Below are 22,275 nucleotides of genomic sequence, written 5' to 3' on the forward strand. Positions count from 1 at the left end.
TGGCTTCAGCTGGAATGGGTGTGATGGTAAGTATGGTTTAATTTAGAACAATAAAGAATTGTGTGTTTATTTCAATTAAAGGACTTTATTCTGGGTGTTTGTGTTTTCTTTTAACTTTGACTATGGGGTTAGTAATGGGGGTGTCTTATAGACGCCTCTCCATTACTAACCTGAGCTTGATGTCAGCTGGCATTATAAGCTGACATCAACCCCAACCCTATTACCCCACTGCCACGGCTACAGGGCAGTGGGAAGAGCGAGGCTAAGTGCCAGAATTGGCGCATCCTATGGATGCGCCATTTCTGGGGCGGCTGACGGCTGGTGTTTCTAGCCTGGGAGGGGGCCAATATTCATGTCACCCTTCCTGGGCTATTAATATCAGCCCCCAGCTGTCTGCCTAGCCTTTGCTAGCTATTAAAATAGGGGGGACCCCACATCATTTTTTTTTTTTGGGGGGACCCCATTTTAATAGCTAGTAAAGGCTAGGTATTCAGCTGGGGGCTGATATTAGTAGCCTGGGAAGCTCCGTGGGTATTACCCCCTTCCCAGGCTTCAAACATCTGACCCAGCCGTCTGCTTAACCTCCGCTAGAGACTAAAATTACGGGGAACCCCACGCCAATTTTTTTTTAATAAATCCTTTAACACTAAATGACAAGTACAGTAACCAACACTGTCACTGTACTTATTATATATGTGACTGACATGTTTCTATCTATCTAATCTATGTGTGAAGCTTTATTCTTTCTGTTCTAAATTGTCGGGTACCGGTGTATGCCGCTGCTGAATTGCCGGCTTTTCATGTTTCACTGTGAGCACTGTTCCCATCGATTTGGGCAACCACCTCCCCCAATACATTCTACATTATTGTTAGTTGTTTTCCTTCATGTAGAATTAACCTGCAAGGAAAGAAAGGGTTTATTTTCATTCCGATATTTGTGTCCCATTGACTTGCATTGGTTTCCGGTATCGGAATCGGCGATATCCGATACTTTTTGGGTATCGGCCCGATCCGATCCGATATCAGGAAATATCGGAAGGTATCGCTCAACACTAGTCATTACATATCTTTGCAGATTAAGCAGAGAAAGCGTGTTCTAGTGTCTCTTACTCTTGTGTATATGCCCCCAGTGAAGAATCTTTGCCAATGCTCCTTTGTTTGCACTGTACTCAAATCATACCCTCTACTAACAAAAGTCATAATTTAAAAAACCAACAAACACAAAAAAAACTGTTCGGATGGGTGCAAGTGTGATAGAAACCGAAGATATTCTACAAGAAGAAAGAGAAGACTTTAGAAGACTTACCATACTTGCCAATGTTTTGATCCTTACACCATATATAATTTATGTTGCTAAACTGGAAGTCCTGTCGAGAGGTCTAAATTTTGTACCCACCAACAAATTTGACTTATTCAAAGCTATCTTGGATGTCAATAAATTTATACGACTTTTGACTGTCATATAAACACTTCTATGAAGAAAATGGCACTAAAGAGACCCAGGCGAAAGCAATAAACCTCGCCAATGAATGTGAGAACTTCTCATTTAGGGAGCAAATAACCATAACAATATTGCAAGATTTAGACATAGAAGAACCTTCAAAATAGTGTTGCTTTCAAACATGTTAATTATAAAACCTCTAACCCTGAAATGTATTCTTTTACTGGTACGGGTGGAATGTTTGGATCATTTCCAACATTTGGTAGAGCGGGAGTTGAAAGCTTTGAGTGACAAAACTCATCCCGCTTCTTTGGCCCTTATAGCTCCAATTTAACACGGGAACAATTCTATTGCTATTGGATCACTGCAAAATAATATTGTAATTAGGGGGGGGGGACAAAGGAGAAGCCACTGCAACTTTTGAAGGGGTTCTCTATGTCAAACAAGCACATGGCATACTTGATGATCAGGACACCTACCATAAACTGGACACTGACCCCACAAGTGTGTGTAAAATAAAATTAGCCAAAATTCTCCAAGAGGGTGTCTCATTGGGAGCTTTAATTCCCAAACAAGCTGTACATATCAATCCAGTAATGTCCATTTCCCATTGTCTACCTAAAATACATAAAGAGAACTCTCCATCTGATTTGAGACCTATTATGGCTGGAATGTGTTTCCTTCATGAAGGATTAAGTAATTTAATTAATGGTTGTTGTTTTTTTACAACCGTTAGTACAGCATACCCCAAGGTATTTACGTGATAGCAAGGAGGTAGTTGGGGCTCTTTGGAATTTTGAATGGTGTAAAGACTTGTCATGGGTTACATGCAATGTAGTAAGTTTATATTCGTGCGTCCCACATGACATTGCCTTTAAAGCTGTTGCACACCTTCTAATCCCCCTTTCACACGTCCATATAATACCAGTACCAGTATCATCAGTGTTTTGGATCAATGTGCCATCGGTGTTTTTCCAGCATGGCTTAAGAAAAGTAAATTCCAAAGCTTCTCCTATACTTTGCTATGTTAAACACGTACGACACACAGATGACACATTGATGCCTTCCTTGTGCTGTACGTGGTTTTCGCAGACCCATAGACTTGTATTGGCCCTTGTCATCCGTGCTGCCGGTAAAAAAAAAAAAAATGACATGTCTCCATGTGGGTCACACGGACACGTGGTCTGTGTGAAACCACGGACATGTGAAGTTCACCGTAGGTTTTAATAGGTATGTGTGGATACTTGTCTCCGGTACGTGTGAAAACTGATGCCACATGTACCAGAAACACATACATGTGAAGGGGGCCTAAAGTATAATTCATACCCTAAGGGAACACAGGAATTTGAACACTTATGAAGGACAATCTACTCATTTATAACTTTTTTTTTTTTTTTTGACAATGATTTTTATCTGCATATAAGAGGCACCAATGGGGTCCATATTCTCATCATCCTTGGCAGGATTGGTTATAGTGGGGTGGGAGGAGTTTTCTCAGAAGAAAATCCCTTTTAAGGATCCCGTTAAGTGGTACGGACGATACATAGACGACATACTTATTGTTTTGGATCGTGATGCATCACATCCGTACCACTATTTCTTACACTATATCAATGGTAATTAATTAAATTTGCAATTCACAGTAACCAGTGAAGTTAAGGGAATCTCAATTTTAGATATCAGTCTGGTAGGCAACAAGGTCTAATAAAATAGACACAAGTTTATGTAGAAAACCTCAAGTCAGGAACACATTACTGTAGACCACTAGTGCACACATCCATTACACACCATTAAAGCCATACCCAAAGGAGAATTTATTAGAACGAGGAGAGCATGTAGTCAGGATTCAGTTTATTATAAGCAATTAGAGGAAACTAAGAATAGGTTAGCTGATAGAGAATATTAGTGCCATATCCTTTCTAGCAAAGAAAAATCATTAAGCCATGGGAGGCAACATGCTTTCTTTTTTCTTAATATGTCTGGTACAAGGAAATAAAAAAAATTGTCCACACCATACAGTAACAATTTTTATAATATTAAAAAAAATTATCCTGAAAGATATACCCATTTTATTGCAGGATGACACTTTAGATAAAATTCTTAAAAATAGTATTTGCGTAGTTTCTAAACAAGGATGTAATCTGAAAGACCTGCTTTCCCCAAGTTTGAGCCAATATGAAAATAAAACATTGTTATCCCAAAGGATTATTTAATGCGGTGGAGTTAAATGCACTTTGTGCATTAAAACCAAGAATCCAGTGATCACAAACAAACTTTCAAAATTCAGTCATTTATAATTTGTGACCGTCCTCATATAGTCTACATGGTTCGCTGCACACTTTATGATTTATTTTACTTTGGGTGCACCACTTGCAATTTAGAAACCTGAATATCAGAACATATAAATAACATTAATAAGAGACCATAAAGCATCAGGGGTTTCTAAGCATTTTGTTTCTACACAAAATGGAGATTTAAAACACTTTGAATTTTTTGACATCGAAAGTGAAGAAATCTCTGAGGAGGTAACTGGGCCAAACGTGTAGTGACTTGAGAAGCATATTGGATATTGTGCCTGGAGGCTAGAAAGCCGATGGGCATGAATTCTAAAAACTATTTACTTTTATATTTATTGAGTTAATATTCAATATTTAGTTATTTTCATTGTTGCATATCTATATAATTTTTCTTTTTGGTTTGTGTCCATGTGTAAATAACAAATCAGTATTTTTGCAACTCACAAATGGTTAACAGCCAGTGTTGTTTTTAAGGCCATTGTCACTTGATCAGTATTTGGTCAGTATTTTACATCAGTATGTGTAATCCATAACCAGGAGTGGAACAATCAGAGGAAAAGTATATAGAAACACGTCACCACTTCTGTATTTATCACCCACTCCTGGTTTTGGCTTACACATACTGATGTAAAATACTGACCAAATAGTGAACGTGGCCTAAGGTGGTCTCTTATTAAAGGAAACGGTATTCGGTTTCAAACATTTCCTGCTAAAATTAAGAACTACACTGTAACTCATAGGTTTCAACTCTTGCTCAATGTTACTGTAGTCAGTGATTTGTTTTTGTCCTATTTTAACCTTTTACCCAATAAATAAGGAGTTTTTACTCACATGTGCTGGATTGTGATTGGTAGTCTCCCGGAATCCTGGATGCTTCCTCCCCCTTTAAAGAGAACCTGTCAGCAGGATTTTGACAGCTAAACTACAGGCATGGTCATATTTGCGCTGTGATACCTGCATTGAAAGAATCCGTTTTGTAGTTTTTATTTAATCTGAGTCTGACGTTTTCATTTAATGACCTCTTTGTGCACTGGGGTGGGCCTGTGGGCAGGGGCTTGTCTTAGTGCTCTGGCCCCTTATTAATACTCCTGTGTGAATGACAGGTCGCTGATCCCGTCAATGACCTGCCTCCTATTTTTAATGATTCTTTTATCATATAAAATATCATACTAAGAAGAATAATTTCAGAGCTTTTTCCACCGTTAGAAAAGTCAGGCATTATAACAGGGGTGTGCAGACTTTTTATATCCACTGTATATGCCTATGAGGTTGTTATTTCGGACCAGGAGTCCCTAGCTGCCCACCATGGAACATAAGCATAGCAGATGCCAAACTGCAGCATCTTACAGTAGCATCGAATAGATGAGATTTTACAAAATCTGATTCACATACTGTGGACCATATCCGCAACATAATGTGACGTCTTGCGGATCTGAAATCTGCAGCATGTCAATTTATAATGCTGCAGATTTCACACTATGCTCTGACAAATGGGAAATTTTGTTGCAGATTCATAATGTTTTTTTTCTTTCTTTTTTTGTCTTCACTGTTAAGTTTTATAGCATGTGGGAACATACTTTTAATGTGTAGCAGGAATATAGATAATGAACGAAGTAGAGCCCAGTGAAATAGCAGAGCTGGGTATGTCAGGTCACTCACTGATTGTTGTGTAGCATAGCCCCGCAGAAGAGCAGAGCTGGGTATGTCAGGTCACTCACTGATTGTTGTGTAGCATAGCCCAGCAGAAGAGCAGAGCTAGGTATGTCAGGTCACTCACTGATTATTGTGTAGCATACCCAGCTGCAGAGCAGAGCTGGGTATGTCAGGTCACTCACTGATTGTTGTGTAGCATACCCAGCTGCAGAGCAGAGCTGGGTATGTCAGGTCACTCACTGATTATTGTGTAGCATACCCAGCTGCAGAGCAGAGCTGGGTATGTCAAGAGATTCGCTGGTATGTGATGTAGCACTGGGACTTCTGAGTAACATTACGTATGTAAAGCCGGTTATTTGGTGCCAGTATCTAGTACAAACTTTTTATGCTTGGTCTTTTTTTTTTTTAGTAAAAAGAATAAAAATAAAAATTGCTACTAATGATGACATTTTAACTATTAGTTATATCTGTTAAGTTTAAACTTCTTCTGTAATTATTGTATTTCATATTTGTGGTTTTAAAGCGGACCTTCTCCGCTACAGAGATTCATTGAGACCGATTTTATATTTTACCTGTCTGTAGTCACCACTAGGCGGCGCTAGGAGCATTCCCCAGATAGATGTCCAAAGTGACGGCTGCAGGCAAACACATGTATATAATTTTAAGTGTAGTCTGTGAAAGGAGCAGAATATTTGGTGCTGTGTGTCCGAATAATGGAGCCCTGATCCCTATAAAGATACTATATGAAACTATTCGGCATATAATTTTGTGCTTCAAAGAAATACACAATATGTAATAAAGAATCCAAATCCTTGAGTTACTATTATCAGAAATGCTATTTTTTTTTGTCTGATGTCTCTCCAATTATTTGAAGGCTCTTAGTACATGAATTGCTTCTAAGAAATGGCAGAATATCCATCAGGTAACTCCTAATTGTCATGTACCAGGGGACATCATTAGGAAGCTTGAACCGTCTGTCTTGTAAGATTGAGTGCAGTGGTGAATTAGATCCCTAGGTTTCTATCTCTTATCATTCGTTTTCTCAATTCGTGACAATGTCCTTATGTGACTGCAGCGTTTTATTTTAGCTTTCTATGTATAGACAAGTTCTTTCCATTAAATGAAAAAGGGTTACTTCATGTCTCCACAGCAGTGTGTGCTTTCTGCAAATGGCCAGTGCTGTATCCGTCCAAAGTAGCAGTCCCCCACTACAAAAGCATAACTTCTTTATAGATTTCTTGGAATATTGGAGATTTAATGTGGGCTTTGTATGCTGTACACTTCGAGAATAAATCTCCATTTTTATTTTTTTTTTTACTTATTTATTTTTTTTACCATGCTCTGGGAAGAACACAGCTGTGTGTTATTACAAATCCATCCCTGTATTTATCCCAGGCATCGGAGAATAATGCCCATATAACTGGCACAGATCCAGAGTGATGTATGTGACATGTTCTGTGCTGCTCTCATCTCATGGCACTGACAGTGTAAGGGAAAGGGGAGAAGAGCTGACAGTGCTGTGAGATGAGGGCTGCAGCGTGTCACATGTACCAATCTGGAATTATACCAGATATCAGGGCGTTATTCCCCGGTGCCTGGGGTAGGTGCAAAGAGGTGCTTGTAATGACACACGGCTCTGCTGTATCCAAGCACCCCCACCCCTCATTTGTAATCACTGTAGATGCAGTAAGATCTGTGTGATCTTGGGAGTAGAGCATAACTAAGAGTCATTACACATATCACACAGAGAAAGCCTGTTCTTGTCTTCTCTGGGGACAGTCCCCCTTACCCCACCCATCCTGTGTGATATTGTCTGCTTTTGATTGGTCAATGTCATACAGGTGAAAAATTTTAAGCAGAATCTTTACATGCAATGGAGATGAAAACGTTTAAAGAAGAAACAATGCTTTAGTCAGCTCTGCAGTGAATATTCCATGATGTGGCCTGTTTAACATGCTAAAATGGGTGAAAGGTCCCTCTTTAATGTCTGCCCCCCCTTTACACTAAAAATAGTCTGCATTTTTGTGGTCCTATTTTTTGTTATGGGGTGGCTCTCAAAAATGAGATGAGTGCAGGTTCTTCCACTGTTAGATACCCCCAGGAATCTGTGGTGTAACTTGGCAGCGTGTACTCAGTATCCACACCACTTCCCTCCAGAGCACATTTATTATTGGATGGTGCCCATTGTAATCAGATGGAAATCCATGTAATGCTCTCGGATGATGGGTCCTCCAGATTGATGATGCGGAGAGAATCTGCACAAAGCTTCACAAATATATTCCCAATGAAGGATTTCCCTCTGTTCTTGAACTCTGAATTTCTTTAAAGGAGTATTTAATAATTGTTTTTCTTAATCAGGCAACCCATTTAAGAAAACCTGTTAGGTGATTTATGCTGCCTAACCCACAGGCGGCATTAATCAGAGACTAACTCCATCATTACAGATGTGTGTGATTTAGGCTTTAACACATCATAATATTTGTATGCCAAAACCAGAAGTGTCTCCAACACACAGAACAGGTGTCAATCTTTCAATTATAGTTTTTCTCTGTAAGTTCCACTCTTGGTTTTGGCATTCTAAAACACAGATGCAAAAAATACTGATGGGTGAGTAAGTCCTTACTGCGACATTTTAGGGAAAAGATTGACAGACAACCAAGCAGAACCAGGTTCAGAGAAGCTGGCAGGGACCTTCACCCCGTGATTTTTCTGGTCAGTCACCTTTTTAACGGCTTCTATTTTCAACTATGTCTTCTCTGAACTTACGCAGCGTTATGATTAAAACCTACATATCTGTGATGGAGCCTGACTCTGACTCATGTTGCCCATAGGTCGGGCAGCACGAATCATCTATATGCAGCATGTTTGCTGTTCACCAGAGATAACCATCTATCAAGTCTGACCACTGATTCTCAATTGGGTTAAGGTCTGGACTTTGACCCGGCCACTCCCAAAACATTTGAACTTTTCTCCTTAAACCACTCGGGTGTTGCTTTAGCAGTATGCTTTGAGTCATTGTCTTGTTGGAAGGTGAACCTCCGTCCCAGTCTCCAATCACTGACAGACTGAAACAGGTTTTGCTCCTGAATATCCCTGTATTTCGCACCATCCATCAGCCCCTCTACTTGGACCATTTTTCCTGTCTCTGCTGCCGATAAACATCCCCACAGCATGATGCTGCCACCACCTTGTTTCACTGTGGGGATGGTGTTCTTGAGGTGATGAGCTGTGCTGGTCTGGTACCAGACATAGCATTTACCATGGTGGCCAAAAAATTCAATGTTGGTCTCATCTGACCACAGCACCTTCCTCAATACATTCGGGGAGTCTCCCACATGTCTTTTTGGCAAACTCAAAACAAGCTTTACCATTTTTTGTGCGTAAGTAAAGGCTTTTTTTCTGCTCCCTCTTCTATAAAGGTCACCTCTGTGGAGTGTACGGCTTATTGTGGTCGTATGGACAGATACTCCAGTCTCTGCTTGGGAACTCTGCAGCTACTTCAGGGTTATCTTTGGTCTCTGTGCTGCCTCTCTGATTAATGCCCTCCTTGCCTGGCTGAGAGGCCCTGTCTTGGCAGGTTTGTTGTGGTACCATGTTCTTTCCATTTGATAATGGATTTGATGGTGCTGTGGGGGATCATCAGAGATTGAGATATTTTTTATAACCAACCCTGACTTGTACTTCTCAACAACTTTTGTCCCTGTCTTGTTTGGAGATCTCCTTGATCTTCATGGTGGTGTTTGCTTAGTGATGCCTCTTACTTAATGGTGTTACAGCCATTGTGGCGTTTCAGAAAAGGTGTGTATATACTGACAGAGCATGTGACACTTAGTGAAAGGAAGTCCCCCTGTGTGCAATCTAAGTATGTGATTTATGAAGGTAATTGCTTGATGGGGGGGGTCTTGCACAAACCACTGTATGTATGCATGTGTATGCTGATGGTGCTGGGATTTACCGCTCTGAATGAAGAAGATAGATGTATGTATTATAAAATAAAAAAATAAAAAATCTAATTATATTATATAAGTATATACACAGTGGGGAAAAAAAGTATTTAATCAGCCACCAATTGTGCAAATTCTCCCACTTTAAAAAGATGAGAGAGGCCTGTAATTGACATCATAGGTAGACCTCAACTATGAGAGACAAAATGAGAAAACAAATCCTGAAAATCACATTGTCTGATTTGGAAACAAATTTTTTTCAAATTTTGGTGGAAAATAAGTATTTGGTCAATTACAAACAAGCAAGATTTCTGGCTCTCCCAGACCTGTAACTTCTTTAAGAGGCTCCTCTGTCCTCCACTCATTACCTGTAGTACTGGCACCTGTTTGAACTTGTTATCAGTATAAAAGACATCTGTCCTCAACCTCAAACAGTCACACTCCAAACTCCACTATGGTGAAGACCAAAGAGCTGTCGAAGGACACCAGAAACAAAATTGTAGCCCTGCACCAGGCTGGGAAGACTGAATCTGCAATAGGCAAGCAGCTTGGTGTGAAGAAATCAACTATGGGAGCAATAATTAGAAAATGGAAGACATACAAGACCAGTGATAATCTCCCTCAATCTGGGGCTCCACACAAGATCTCACCCTGTGGGGTCAAAATGATCTCGAGAACAGTGAGCAAAAATCCTAGAACCACACGGGGGGACCTAGTGAATGACCCACAGAGAGCTGGGACCAATGTTACACAGGCTACCATCAGTAACTCACTACGCCGCCAGGGACTCGGATCCTGCAGTGTCAGACATGTCCCCCTGCTTAAGCCATTACATGTCTGGGCCCGTCTGAAATTTATTAGAGAGCATTTGGATGATCCAGAAGAGTATTGGGAGAATGTCTTATGGTCAGATGAAGCCAAAGTAAAACTGTTTGGTAGAAACACAACTCGTCGTGTTTGGAGGAGAAAGAATGCTGCGTTGCATCCAAAGAACACCATACCTACTGTGCAGCATGGGGGTGGCAACATCATGCTTTGGGGCTGTTTCTCTGCCAAGGACCAGGACAACTGATCCGTGTGCATGAAAGAATGAATGGGGCCATGTATTGTGAGATTTTGAGTGCAAACCTCCTTCCATCAGCAAGGGCATTCAAGATGAAACGTGGCAGGGTCTTTCAGCATGACAATGATCCCAAGCACATCGCCAGAGCAATGAAGGAGTGGCTTCATAGGAAGCATTTCAAGGTCCTGGAATGGCCTAGCCAGTCTCCAGATCTAAACCCTGCAGAAAACCTTTGGAGTGAGTTGAAAGTCCGTGTTGCTCAGCGACAGCCCCAAAACATCACTGCTCTAGAGGAGATCTGCATGGAGGAATGGGCCAACATACCAGCAACAGTGTGTGCCAACCTTGTGAAGACTTACAGAAAACGTTTGACCTCTGTCATTTCCAACAAAGTATATATAACAAAGTATTGAGATGAACTTTTGTAATTGACCAAATACTTATTTTCCACCAAAATTTGAAAAAATTTTCTTTCCAAATCAGACAATGTGATTTTCAGGATTTGTTTTCTCATTTTGTCTCTCATAGTTGAGGTCTGCCTATGATGTCAATTACAGGCCTCGCTCATCTTTTTAAGTGGGAGAACTTGCACAATTGGTGGCTGACTAAATACTTTTTCCTCCCGCTATACATAGAGTGTGTGTGTGTGTATATTATTATATATTATATTTATTATGATATAATTTTAGTCCAATTAGTTGCTCTTCTTCTTCTCTCAGAGCGGTAAAGCTCAGCAGCATGTAAAGCACCAATCAGCAGCTGACTTCCATGCATCCAGCAGTTGATACAGTCCTTGTCTGTGTGTGCAGCTGGGGGAAATGACCTCAGGCTCATTATCACTTCCCCCACACGAAAGAAGCCAGAGCTCCAATTACTTCCCTGCTTTGAGGCTGCGCCATGATTGACAGGTGGAGGAGCGTCAAGTTTTTGCAGAGCACAGGCTGGCCCTCAGTCAGTGGCTCCTGACAGTCCATGTTATTACTCTTCTGCTCACTCCCCGTTCATGACATATATGCCCACCTTATGGGGCCTCTTCCCATTAGCCCTGGCTCCCCGCAGAGCAGTGCTCAGAGGCGTGTTTGCTTGCACTGTGCAGTCCCTGTTCCCACAATCCATGCCTGCAGGGCACAAGCAGAGCTAAGCTTTACTTTGGAAGAGGGAATATTGCAGTTTTCGTTTGCAGTAAAACAAATGAAAGATGATCTGAACTTGGCAATGGGAACTGTGTTGGAATTTGATGTGTGCAGGGTTTTCTGTGGGAAAGCGCTCTCACTATTGCTGTTCCCATGACACATTTACATCTAGTCAGCCGGCCCTTTCTTCTGCGGGTTCGGTTGGTACACCAGGCCTCATTACGGCTTGCTTTTCTTTTTCTACCTGCTGAAATCTAATTGGTATATGTATATATGTGTGTAAAATATATATATATATATATTATATTCCACAATTTCTTGCTTAACTGGATATGTTACTGCAGTGATACGACTGAAGTCCCCCACGTTGACATTGTGGGTACCGACGCTGTCCCCTTCACATCATCTGCAGGGGGCGCCAGTTATAAGCAGCCTGCCGGTTAACCCTGTCAGTTCTGAAGTTGTCCTAATAGTAATTGTGACTGACACTACTATGGAGACACCCGGGATCCTATTGAACATATCAAAGGTAGTTTTCAAAGCCCCATCAGAATTCACATATAACATGTGTTTTGTTTTGTTTTTTGACAGATTCACTGTGGTCGAATAGTGGTAAAATAGCTTTATCCTTACTCATCTGGACTCTTTTCATGCATTTGGGTCATGAGATGGAGCAATTCAGGCTGTGAAATGTGTGACGGCTAAATGAACGTGATTTCTTGGATCAGTCACTGCTGCATATTGTGGACATGACTGCAAAAAGATTTCCCGGACCAGTCCTGTTCGCAAATTCACTTTTGGCTGGGTCTGTGTGCAGCTTGTGTGCGTGGATGGGTGCAGGAGTTATCAGACTGCTTCTGGCACTGTCTAATTTGCAAAATTGTCGAGACTAGTGCCTGCTGTGTGTTTTTTTTTTTTTTTTTTTGTGTTCAAACACTCGTGCACTAGCCCATTGACTAATGTGCAGTCTGGTGTGCTGGCCCACACATTGATTGAACCAGTGTAATATCATATTTTTGAGATATTTATATAGAGAAAGTGCAGTGTCCAAATCAAATCTTGTGTTAAAGGGAGTCTGCATGAACAAAATGACTGTTCAAACCTAGTGCAGGACTAATGAAAATCATACCTTTTATAGTGTCCAAATCTTCTGCTGCTTTTCCCAAAAATTATTCTTTATTTAAATGAGGAGCACAGTGCACCTTGGGCATCACCGAACCAAGCAAATCAGTGCATCTCCCCAGCTACTTGTTTTCCATCCATCTCTGTCCTCCTTTCCTGGCTCCTGTAAATCTACAGCTTTCAAGAACAGGTGAAGAATGTGGAGATGGATGGGAAAGTGCAGTGAACTGCTCGGCCACACCAAGGGTACTCCAAAACACTTCATCAGCATATTTTATATAAAGAACAATTTATGGCAAATGCAGCAACAGATTTGGAAACTAAAGCTGCAACTTTTTTTTTTTTTTAATTGGGTCGCTGTCTCCTGCAAGGTGTTTGTGCTTGGTTTGAACAGTCATTTTGTACTGACATGGCTCCCTTTAAATTTATCATGTACATTATTTGTCTGTTACCAGAATGCTCATTTTGTTTCCTGTTTCTTTGAAATTTATCTGGTGGATCAGAATTACTGATAATTATGTTGCACTTACTTGTGTTAGGAAACAAAACACTACTACATATGCTGTAATTTCATGTGTGATTATGGAAGTAAATGAAACATTTTCTGTGAAGAATACTCCATATTTGTTGTTCCTACTTCTTTTTTTTTTTTAATTTATTTATTTTTTAATTTCTCCAAAATCCTTTTATAAATGGCACTCATTCATTCCCTGCCTTTTTTTATTTTTGCAGCAGTCATGCACTATACAGAGAAAAATATTATGATGCCTCGTCATTACTTACATCTATCTTCATGATCTATTATGACCTCCTATTTTAAATCCATAAGCATTAATATGGAGTTGGTCACTCCTGTGCCGCTATAAGGGCTTCCATTTTTCTGTGAAGGCTTTCTTCAAGATTTTAGAATTTTTTTTTCCCATTGGAAATTTTGCTCTTTCTCCCAGAAGAGCATTTGTGAGGTCAGACACTGGTGTAGTCAAGGCTCTGTGCGGCCAGTCAAGCTCTTTCATACCAAGCTTGCCCAACCATGCCTTTATGGACTTTGCTTTGTGCACTGAGACAGTCATTCTAGAATAGAAAAGGTCCTTCCCCAAAATGTTCCCACATAGTTGCAAAGATGGTCCAAAAAGCCTCGGTATGTTATAAAATTAAAGGGAACCTGTCACGTTATTTCAAGCATCTAAACTGTCCCCATTGGGTTGTTAGTGAAGCAATGTGCATTACTAACACACTTTTTTTCATTAAAAGTGGCGCTGTAACGATGTCCAAAAAGCACTTTATAATTTTAATGTACCTGCTCATTTAGTCATAGGGGTGTGCTTTATTTCCTGTTCAGTCACAGGCTCCGCCGCCCATGCAATTTGACTTCCCTAGTTGCTTCAAGCCTTCAACGACACTAGAATCCTGCGCTTGCGCTTGGGAGGCAGATGCCCTTGCGCTGCGTGTGGCGCTTGGGAGGCGGATGCACTAGCGCTGCGTGTGGTGCTTGGGAGGCGGATGCGCTTGCGCCGCATGTGGCGCTTGGGATGCGCTTGCGCCGCGTGTGGCGCTTGGGAGGCGGATGCGCTTGCGCCGCGTGTGGTGCTTGGGAGGCGGATGCGCTTGCGCCGCGTTTGGCGCTTGGGAGGTGGAGGCGCTTGCGCCGTGTGTGGCGCTTGGGAGGCGCCGTTTCAGTCGAGAACCCACAAATGCGCCGTAACACATGACACTGCGCAAGGGACTCCAGACTCTTCTGTCAGCAGCATAGCTTCCAATGGGCATAGTGATCAGAAATCTGAATGCTACTTGAATGCACGGCTGAATGCTACTTTATAATGTCCTTCATGCTGCTGCTTCTGAACATGTGCTACATAGAGATGGGAGAACAGGAATCTCATTTCTGTGTGGTATATGGGAAACATAAAATCAACTAGGTTCCACCACTAGCACATGAATTACTATGCTGTTTTGGAGTCTTACCTGGTCATGCTTTGTGAAATTATCTTATCAAATTATCTTCACCCAGAGAAAAAAAAAAAAAAGTTATAATTGGCCTCACCAATTCCTCGCAGGTCCCTCCGCCCCTCCGCTGTCCAGGTCCCTCCGCTGTCCAGGTCCCTCCGCTGTCCAGGTCCCTCCGCTGTCCAGGTCCCTCCGCTGTCCAGGTCCCGCCGCTGTCCAGGTCCCGCCGCTGTCCAGGTCCCTCCGCTGTCCAGGTCCTGCCGCTGAAGTTTAGTGCACCCCCCCCCAAAAAAAAAAGAAAAAAAAGATGAGGCAACTGACTTAGGTTTTTGCACCAAAAATGCAGCAAAACCCGATACCTGCGTTTTTGCACGTCATGCTTTCTATGGGGGAAAAAAACGCTGAAAGAAGTGACATACTGCATTTTGCAAAAGCACAGCAGTTTTCAAATTCAGTCAGGAAAAAAAAAATGTGTGTTCAAGAGATTTCCGAAATCTCATAGCTTTTGCAGGTACTGTAAAATGCAGCTTAAAATTTGCATAAACGCAGCAAAACGCAACGTGTGAACATAGCCGTAAAAATGCTCAAGAAAAGAGCTTATTTCGAGCAGTGTTTTTCCTGCCAACTCTCGAGTATTTGCAGCAGATTTTTCTGCAACAAAAACTAAACGTGCACATAAGCTAAAGATTACCAGCAATGCACAAGAGGGACAATATGACAATACCCTAATTATTGTAGCAAACTGAAACTTTTTTTTTTTTTAAGCTATTTTTTGACACGAGTCACATAACCACTGTCAGCAAAACACAAACCGCTTCTAAAGATAAGACTATTGCTTTCAGTGCAGGTTCCTCCTAGTTTACTGACAAACCTATGAGAGGGCAAAATAGCATTCCTGGAAATGAAGCTGGTCATACGACCTTCTGTAAGAAGATGGCTGGATCCAGAAAGCCACACCGATGTGACCAAGCTCCTGGTATGTCATGTAAGCAACCTGCATGGCTACATCTGAATTTTTAACCTCTTTATGCAATTACTGTAAGGTTGTGTTCACATCCGCTCAGAATTTCAATGCACTACAGTGCAATTAAGTGAAGGTTTAAAAACTTTCGTTAAAAAAAATAATCATGCTACAGATTCTCAATATTCTATGTTTAATTCAAACTTTGATATTTATTTCTTCCTTTGGCAATTTTTATCTTAAAGAATCTGTTTTCTTTTGTCTGTCCACTACTTTGTCTTTAAGCAAAAAAAAAAATAAAAAAAAATCTGTCATCAGGTTGTAATCTGAGAACCGCATGAAGTAGGGGTTAAAACACAGAATTCTATGATGTGTCACATGTCAAGCTGTGTGCTAATGTTTATTTAGCCACTGCAATGATAACCTCCAGGTGATTAAACCTTCAGTCTATCTAGCATGCACTTCCAAGTTCTGACTCCCGCCCCTTCTGTGATAAGCAGCTCACGGTCTATAGACTATGTACACAAAGAGCCTGATGTGGGGTGGGGTTAGCTTTCTCAGCTTTGCTGCATTGCTAAATCTAAAAGCTCTGATTTGTGTCAGAATGGCTGCACCCAGTTGTCTAAGTGATACATCTTTGGATTTAGGGTCTCTTTTCCAAAGTATGCTGTTCTCAGGCGAGGTAGCAAAAACCTGCTGACAGATTCCCTTTAAACGGTTTTCCCCAAAAAATATGAGGTTATCTCCTTTCTTTACACCCCTTGATCTACAGCAGAATTCACAAAATCTTGGTCCACTCCCATCTAATCCACTATTTCTCAGAGAACTCTCTTCTTGACTCTCTACAATCTGGTTTCCGCTCCTTACACTCCACTAAAACTGCCCTCACTAAAGTCTCTAATGATTTACTAACAGCTAAATCTAATGGTCACTGCTCCCTGCTGATTCTCCTGGATCTCTCTGCTGCATTTGACACTGTGGATCACCAGCTCCTCCTCACTATGCTCCGCACTATTGGTCTCAAGGACACCGTTCTCTGATGGTTCTCCTCCTACCTCTCTGACCGCTCCTTCACTGTATCTTTTGTCGGCTCCTCTTCCTCTCCTTGTCCCTTTTATCGGCGTTCCTCAGGGCTCAGTCCTAGGCCCCCTCCTCTTCTCTCTATACGCCACCCCTTGGACAAACAATCAGCAGATTTGGGTTCCAGTGCTATCTCTATGCTGACGACACCCAATTATACACTTCTTCCCCTGACATCACCCCTACCCTAATACAAAATACCAAGGATTGTCTGTCTGCTGTGTCTATCATCATGTCCTCCATCTATCTTAAACTGAATCTCTCCAAAACTGAACTTCTTGTGTTTCTCCCCTCTACTAACCTAACTCTACCTAACATCGAAATTACCTTGGAAGGTTCAACCATAACTCCCAAGCAGCACGCCCGCTGCCTTGGGGTCATATTCGACACTAACCTTTCCTTTACTCCCTATATCCTCAATCGCTCTTGTCACCTGCATCTTAAAAACCTCTCCAGAATCCAACTTTTTCTCACCTGCTAAAACTCTTACTGTCACTCTTATTCACTCTCGTCTGGTCTACTGCAACTCTCTTCTGATCGGTCTCCCTCTTACCAAACTTTCTCCTTTCCAATCCGTCCTGAATGAGGCAGCCAGGGTCGTATTTCTGTCCATCCACTTCACCGATGCCTCCATCTTGTGCCAGTCATTACACTGGTTACCCATTCGCTACAGGGTCCAATATAAACTCATCTCTCACCCACAAAGCTCTCCACAGTTCTTTACCACCTTATATCTCCTCTCTCATCTCTGTTTTTCGCTTTACACATGCCCTCTGTTCTACATATGACCGAAGACTAATATCCCCCATAATCTGAACCTCGCACCTCCGTCTCCAAGACTTCTCTTGTTCTGCACCAGTTCTCTGGAATGCTCTACCCCAAACGATCCGATTGATGCCTAGCCCCGATGTCTTCAAGCGCGCTTTAAAAAATCTCTTTAAACAAGCCTACCACCTCAACTCAGTAAACTAACTTTCCCCTGTTCCCTCCTTCTAAATATTATTCAGAATCTATTCACTACTAGTCATCTGCCTCCTCACCCTCCATACACACGATAACTGCACTCAATACTTGATTATTGCACTTAAACATACTGGCTGATGACCGGATCATGCAGCCTTATATGAAAATCCCTATTTACAGTATTATTGCTAGACCTGAAATAACAAGCACTTTTCACCTATTGTGTCCCCCATTTCCTTGTAGATTGTAAGCTTGCGAGCAGGGAAATTTTCCAAACGAGTGCCGCCACATGTCTTGGGCTCCCATATCCAGTATTGGACACACAGCCTTGGAAACCAAGCAGGACGCTGTCTTGCAGTGCATAGTTATGAATGTCCGCCCTTCCAGCAGCGGCCAGGTTGTTCTGCTATTTAGAAGCTGAATCTGTTGTGCTAACTACATGGAATAATAAATATTGCGCACATACCAGCACTTTTATATATTTTTTTCGGTGTAATTGGAGGTGTACTTTTTGTCCCCTCGTTTTGAAAGTGTATTTAAAATGAATACAGTGGTTACTATTGGGGTGCTGGTTGTTCATGAACTTATATGAATTTTGCACTGCATAAATCTACACATACAATAAGACTTGTTTAAAGGGAATATGCCAGCAGTTTTTTTTTTGCTATGTAATCTGTGAGCAGCATGATGTAGGGGCTGAGACCCTGATTCCAGCAATGTGCCATTAACTAGGCTGTGTTTTGTTGTTTCAATGCAATTAATGTTTTATCAGCACTAGAGTACTAGGTGTCTTGAGCCTCCTGGTCGATCTTTCCCCTCTGCACTGATTAGCAGCTTTATGTCAATATACTTCGGCAGTTTTCTGTATACAATCAGTGGTGTGAGTGGGGTTATATAGGGCTCAGCATTCCGAGCTCTGCTAGATCTGCAGCAGAGAAAACACTGATTTCAATCACAACTACTGCACCCAGTAACCTAAGGGATATATATCGCTGGAATCAATCTCTCTGCCCCTACATCATGCTGCTATCAGATTACATAGCAAAAACCTGGTGACTGATTCCCTTTTGATATGGCATTAATTGGAGTTTATAGGTTGTATGTATGTAACCTGATCTGAATTCTTTTACTGATTTATTTGTAAGTGTAACAAAGACCCAAAATTAGAGAGAAAAACTAACATCTGCTTCTGTTCTATTTCTTGCAGGTTCAAGTACAGGTCCACCCAAACCTGGCGTCAGCGGAAGATGCTCTCCAGTATGTTGAAGAGTTAATTCTGCAGCTGCTTAGCATGCTTTGCCAAGCACAGCCCCGCAGTGTCCTGGATGTTGAGGTACTCAGAAATAGTTTATATATTGATCTGCTCATAAAGATGCCACTTAAAAGTACTGCATTTTACTCTTTTTGCAGTGACTGCGATGTTCAGCAGCCAAAAATCCATCAAGGTCCTTGTTTTGCTGCAGCAGAAATGTTTGGAACTTTTATCATTTCTGCTTACACAGCAGATTTTTTGCATATTTCTCAATAGCTGTAAATTTGTTGTTCCATGAAAATAGCATTGTCTGCAGGTTGAAGGTAGTCTGATGGATTTAGGGCATACTTTAAAGAAGCGCTCCAGCAAATCTTTTAACTATAAAGTGCACGATTGGCTAATATTAGAGAATAATGTAGAGGCTGTTTGGTATACCTGTCTCGAATGAAGTGCCATTTCTAGATTGTTTACCAGGTTACTTTTTCTTCCGTTCTGATATGGTTGCCCTCATGCAGACTACATTTTCCATAATACCTTTGGTTTTGCAGAAGGGGGCTGTCTCATCACATTGAACTTGCTTAATTTCATCTGGTGGCAGCAGTGATAAATTAGTGACTTCAAACTGCTGTCCCCTCACATTGCAGAATTTGTGTATTCCTATGTGACGTAGCTCCTGTCTCTCTGCCTCCTACTTGTCACAAGTCTCTCCCCGTCACCTCTTACAAGCAGGAGGCAGGGAGAGCTATGTGAAGCTGATCTACTACAATACACTGAAGAACCTGCACACAGCAGTCAATGTATGACTTATTCGGGAGTTTTAGAACTGTATTGTATTGACTCACCGATGTATCACTGCCCTCATAATACAGAAATGATACCTTCAGCTGTATGGGGGACATACAGGGATATAAGGTGAGTGGAGCTGGGTGTGAAATAGAAATATCTGCAAGCTTCCAGCAGTGATTTTATAGGTGATGTCCTCCTTTAGTTTACAGGAAGCCCCAGTGTGACATCATGTCTAACACAGGAGAGCATGTATCAGACTAGTCAGACTACAGATTATATGACATTGCTGCCAATAATGAAAAGGTAATATCTTTTTGATAGTGAGAGCTTTCCAAGTTGCAAAATACATTTGCATTATGTGTCACAATATACTGTTATGTGTATGCAGACTTCCCCACATTGCTACATCTGCAAGGCAATATTTCTTGTAAAAGTTTTAATACCTCTCCTAAATAGGGCATATGTGTGCATCCTATGTTGCGTGTGGGCGTATGGAGCTGGCTCAGGAGCTAGCCCACTCCAAAAAGGGCAGGTGCAGCCTCTAACAGCAGTGACTATTGCTAGCCATCTTTGCACTCCCCATGAAGCCCCGCATGTGGCTTGGCTTTTAGATGAGTTACCAATATACTGTATTACTGGAATATGGCAGTATATTGTACAAGTGATCAAATGACTGCAGGTTTTGGTCACCAAGGAGAATCAAAAATTAGTAAAAAGTAGTAAAAAAAACCCATAAGTTTGAATCATCCCACTTTTCCTAATACACAAATAAAAAAGCATATTTGGTAATACTGGGTGTATAAATCACTGTTTGGGCACACAGCAGGACTCAGAAGGGAAGGAGCACTGTTTGACTTTTTGAATGCAAAATTTTCTGGAATAATTAGCGGATGCCATGTTGTTTGGAGAGCCCCTGCTGTGCCTAAACAGTGGAAACCGCCCACAAGTGACACCAAGGGTTTATTTTCACAAGGGTAACAGGAGAAAATGGAACCCAAAATTTGCTGTGCAATTTCTCCTGAGTACGCAGATACCCCATATGTTGGGGAAAGCAAATGTGGAGGTTTGGAATGCAGACCTTGATGGAATGGTCTGCGCGTGTCATGTTGCTTTTGGAGAGCCCCTGATGTGCCTAAATGATGGAAAACTCCCACAAGTTACTCCATTTTGGAAACTAGACCCTTCAAGGAATTTATCTAGATGTGTGGTGAGCACCTTGAACCCACAGGTGCTTCACAGAATTTTACAACGTTGATCTGTGAAAATGAAAAAATACATATTTTTCCCACAAAAATGTTGTTTTAGCCCCCAATATTTTCATTTTCACAAGGATAACAGTAGAAAATGGACTCCAAAATTTGTTGTGCAGTTTTTCTCCTGAGTACGCCGATACCCCATATGTGGTCAAACTACTTTTGAGGCACAGTGCAAAGCTCAGAAGGGAAGAAGCGCCATAAAGGAGTTCATATTTTGCTGGGCTGGTTTGACTTTGCCATATCACATTGGCAGAACCCCTAAGGTGCCAGAACAGCAGAACTCCCAGTAAGAGACTCCATTTTAGAAACTACACCTCTCAATGAATTCATCTAGAGGTGCAGTGAGCATGTTGACACCACATGTGCCTCACAGAATTTTACACCATTGGGCTGTGAAGAAAGAATAATTAAATTTTTACCACAAAGTTTTTTAGCCCCAGATTTTACATTTTCACACTGGGAAATAGGTAAAAATGGCACCAAAATTTGTCCCACAATTTTTGCTGAATGTAGAAATCTATCTATATAATTGTCTTATCCCATCTGTCTGTCTGTCTGTCCTGGAAATCCCGGGTCGCTGATTGGTCCGGCCGCGGCCAATCAGTGACGCGGCATTTCAGAAAAACATGGCGGCCATTTGCGGCTCATGTGTGGCACGGAGGTCAGCGGCGATGCAGCCGGCTGCTCGCAGCATAAGTCCCCCCGACCGCAGGGCCGCTGACCTACATGCGGCTATCGTCGGAAGATCAGCGGCTACGGCCGCTTATCTCCTGAGGACAAGTGTGACGCCCCTCCCCTCCTTTCCCCTCCTCTCCTCTCCTCTCCTCTCCTCTCCCCTCCCCTCCTCTCCCCTCCCATCCCCTCCCCTCCCCTCCCCTCCTCTCCCCTCCTCTCCCCTCCTCTCCCCTCCTCTCCCCTCCTCTCCCCTCCTCTCCCCTCCTCTCCCCTCCTCTCCCCTCCTCTCCCCTCCCCTCCTCTCCTCTCCCCTCCTCTCCTCTCCCCTCCTCTCCTCTCCCCTCCCCTCCTCTCCTCTCCCCTCCTCTCCTCTCCCCTCCTCTCCTCTCCCCTCCTCTCCTCTCCCCTCCTCTCCTCTCCCCTCCTCTCCTCTCCCCTCCTCTCCTCTCCCCTCCTCTCCTCTCCCCTCCTCTCCTCTCCCCTCCTCTCCTCTCCCCTCCTCTCCTCTCCCCTCCTCTCCTCTCCCCTCCTCTCCTCTCCCCTCCTCTCCTCTCCCCTCCTCTCCTCTCCCCTCCTCTCCTCTCCCCTCCTCTCCTCTCCCCTCCTCTCCTCTCCCCTCCTCTCCTCTCCCCTCCTCTCCTCTCCCCTCCTCTCCTCTCCCCTCCTCTCCTCTCCCCTCCTCTCCTCTCCCCTCCTCTCCTCTCC

General features: G+C 42.3%; 1 protein-coding gene across 1 annotated transcript in view; it reads left to right on the top strand.

The window, feature by feature from the left end:
* Nucleotides 1-22,275, top strand: part of SOS1 (SOS Ras/Rac guanine nucleotide exchange factor 1) — a 104,590-nt gene that overhangs the window by 39,306 nt on the left and 43,009 nt on the right. The window contains exon 2 of the mRNA XM_073672566.1: nucleotides 18,809-18,934. Coding sequence (XP_073528667.1) covers nucleotides 18,809-18,934 — 126 coding nt within the window. The remainder of the gene's footprint in view (nucleotides 1-18,808; nucleotides 18,935-22,275) is intronic.

Source organism: Phyllobates terribilis, unplaced genomic scaffold, assembly GCF_046119375.1.
Source record: "Phyllobates terribilis strain yellow unplaced genomic scaffold, ASM4611937v1 Scaffold_3__8_contigs__length_932513732, whole genome shotgun sequence".
NCBI classification, from domain to species: Eukaryota; Metazoa; Chordata; class Amphibia; order Anura; family Dendrobatidae; genus Phyllobates; species Phyllobates terribilis.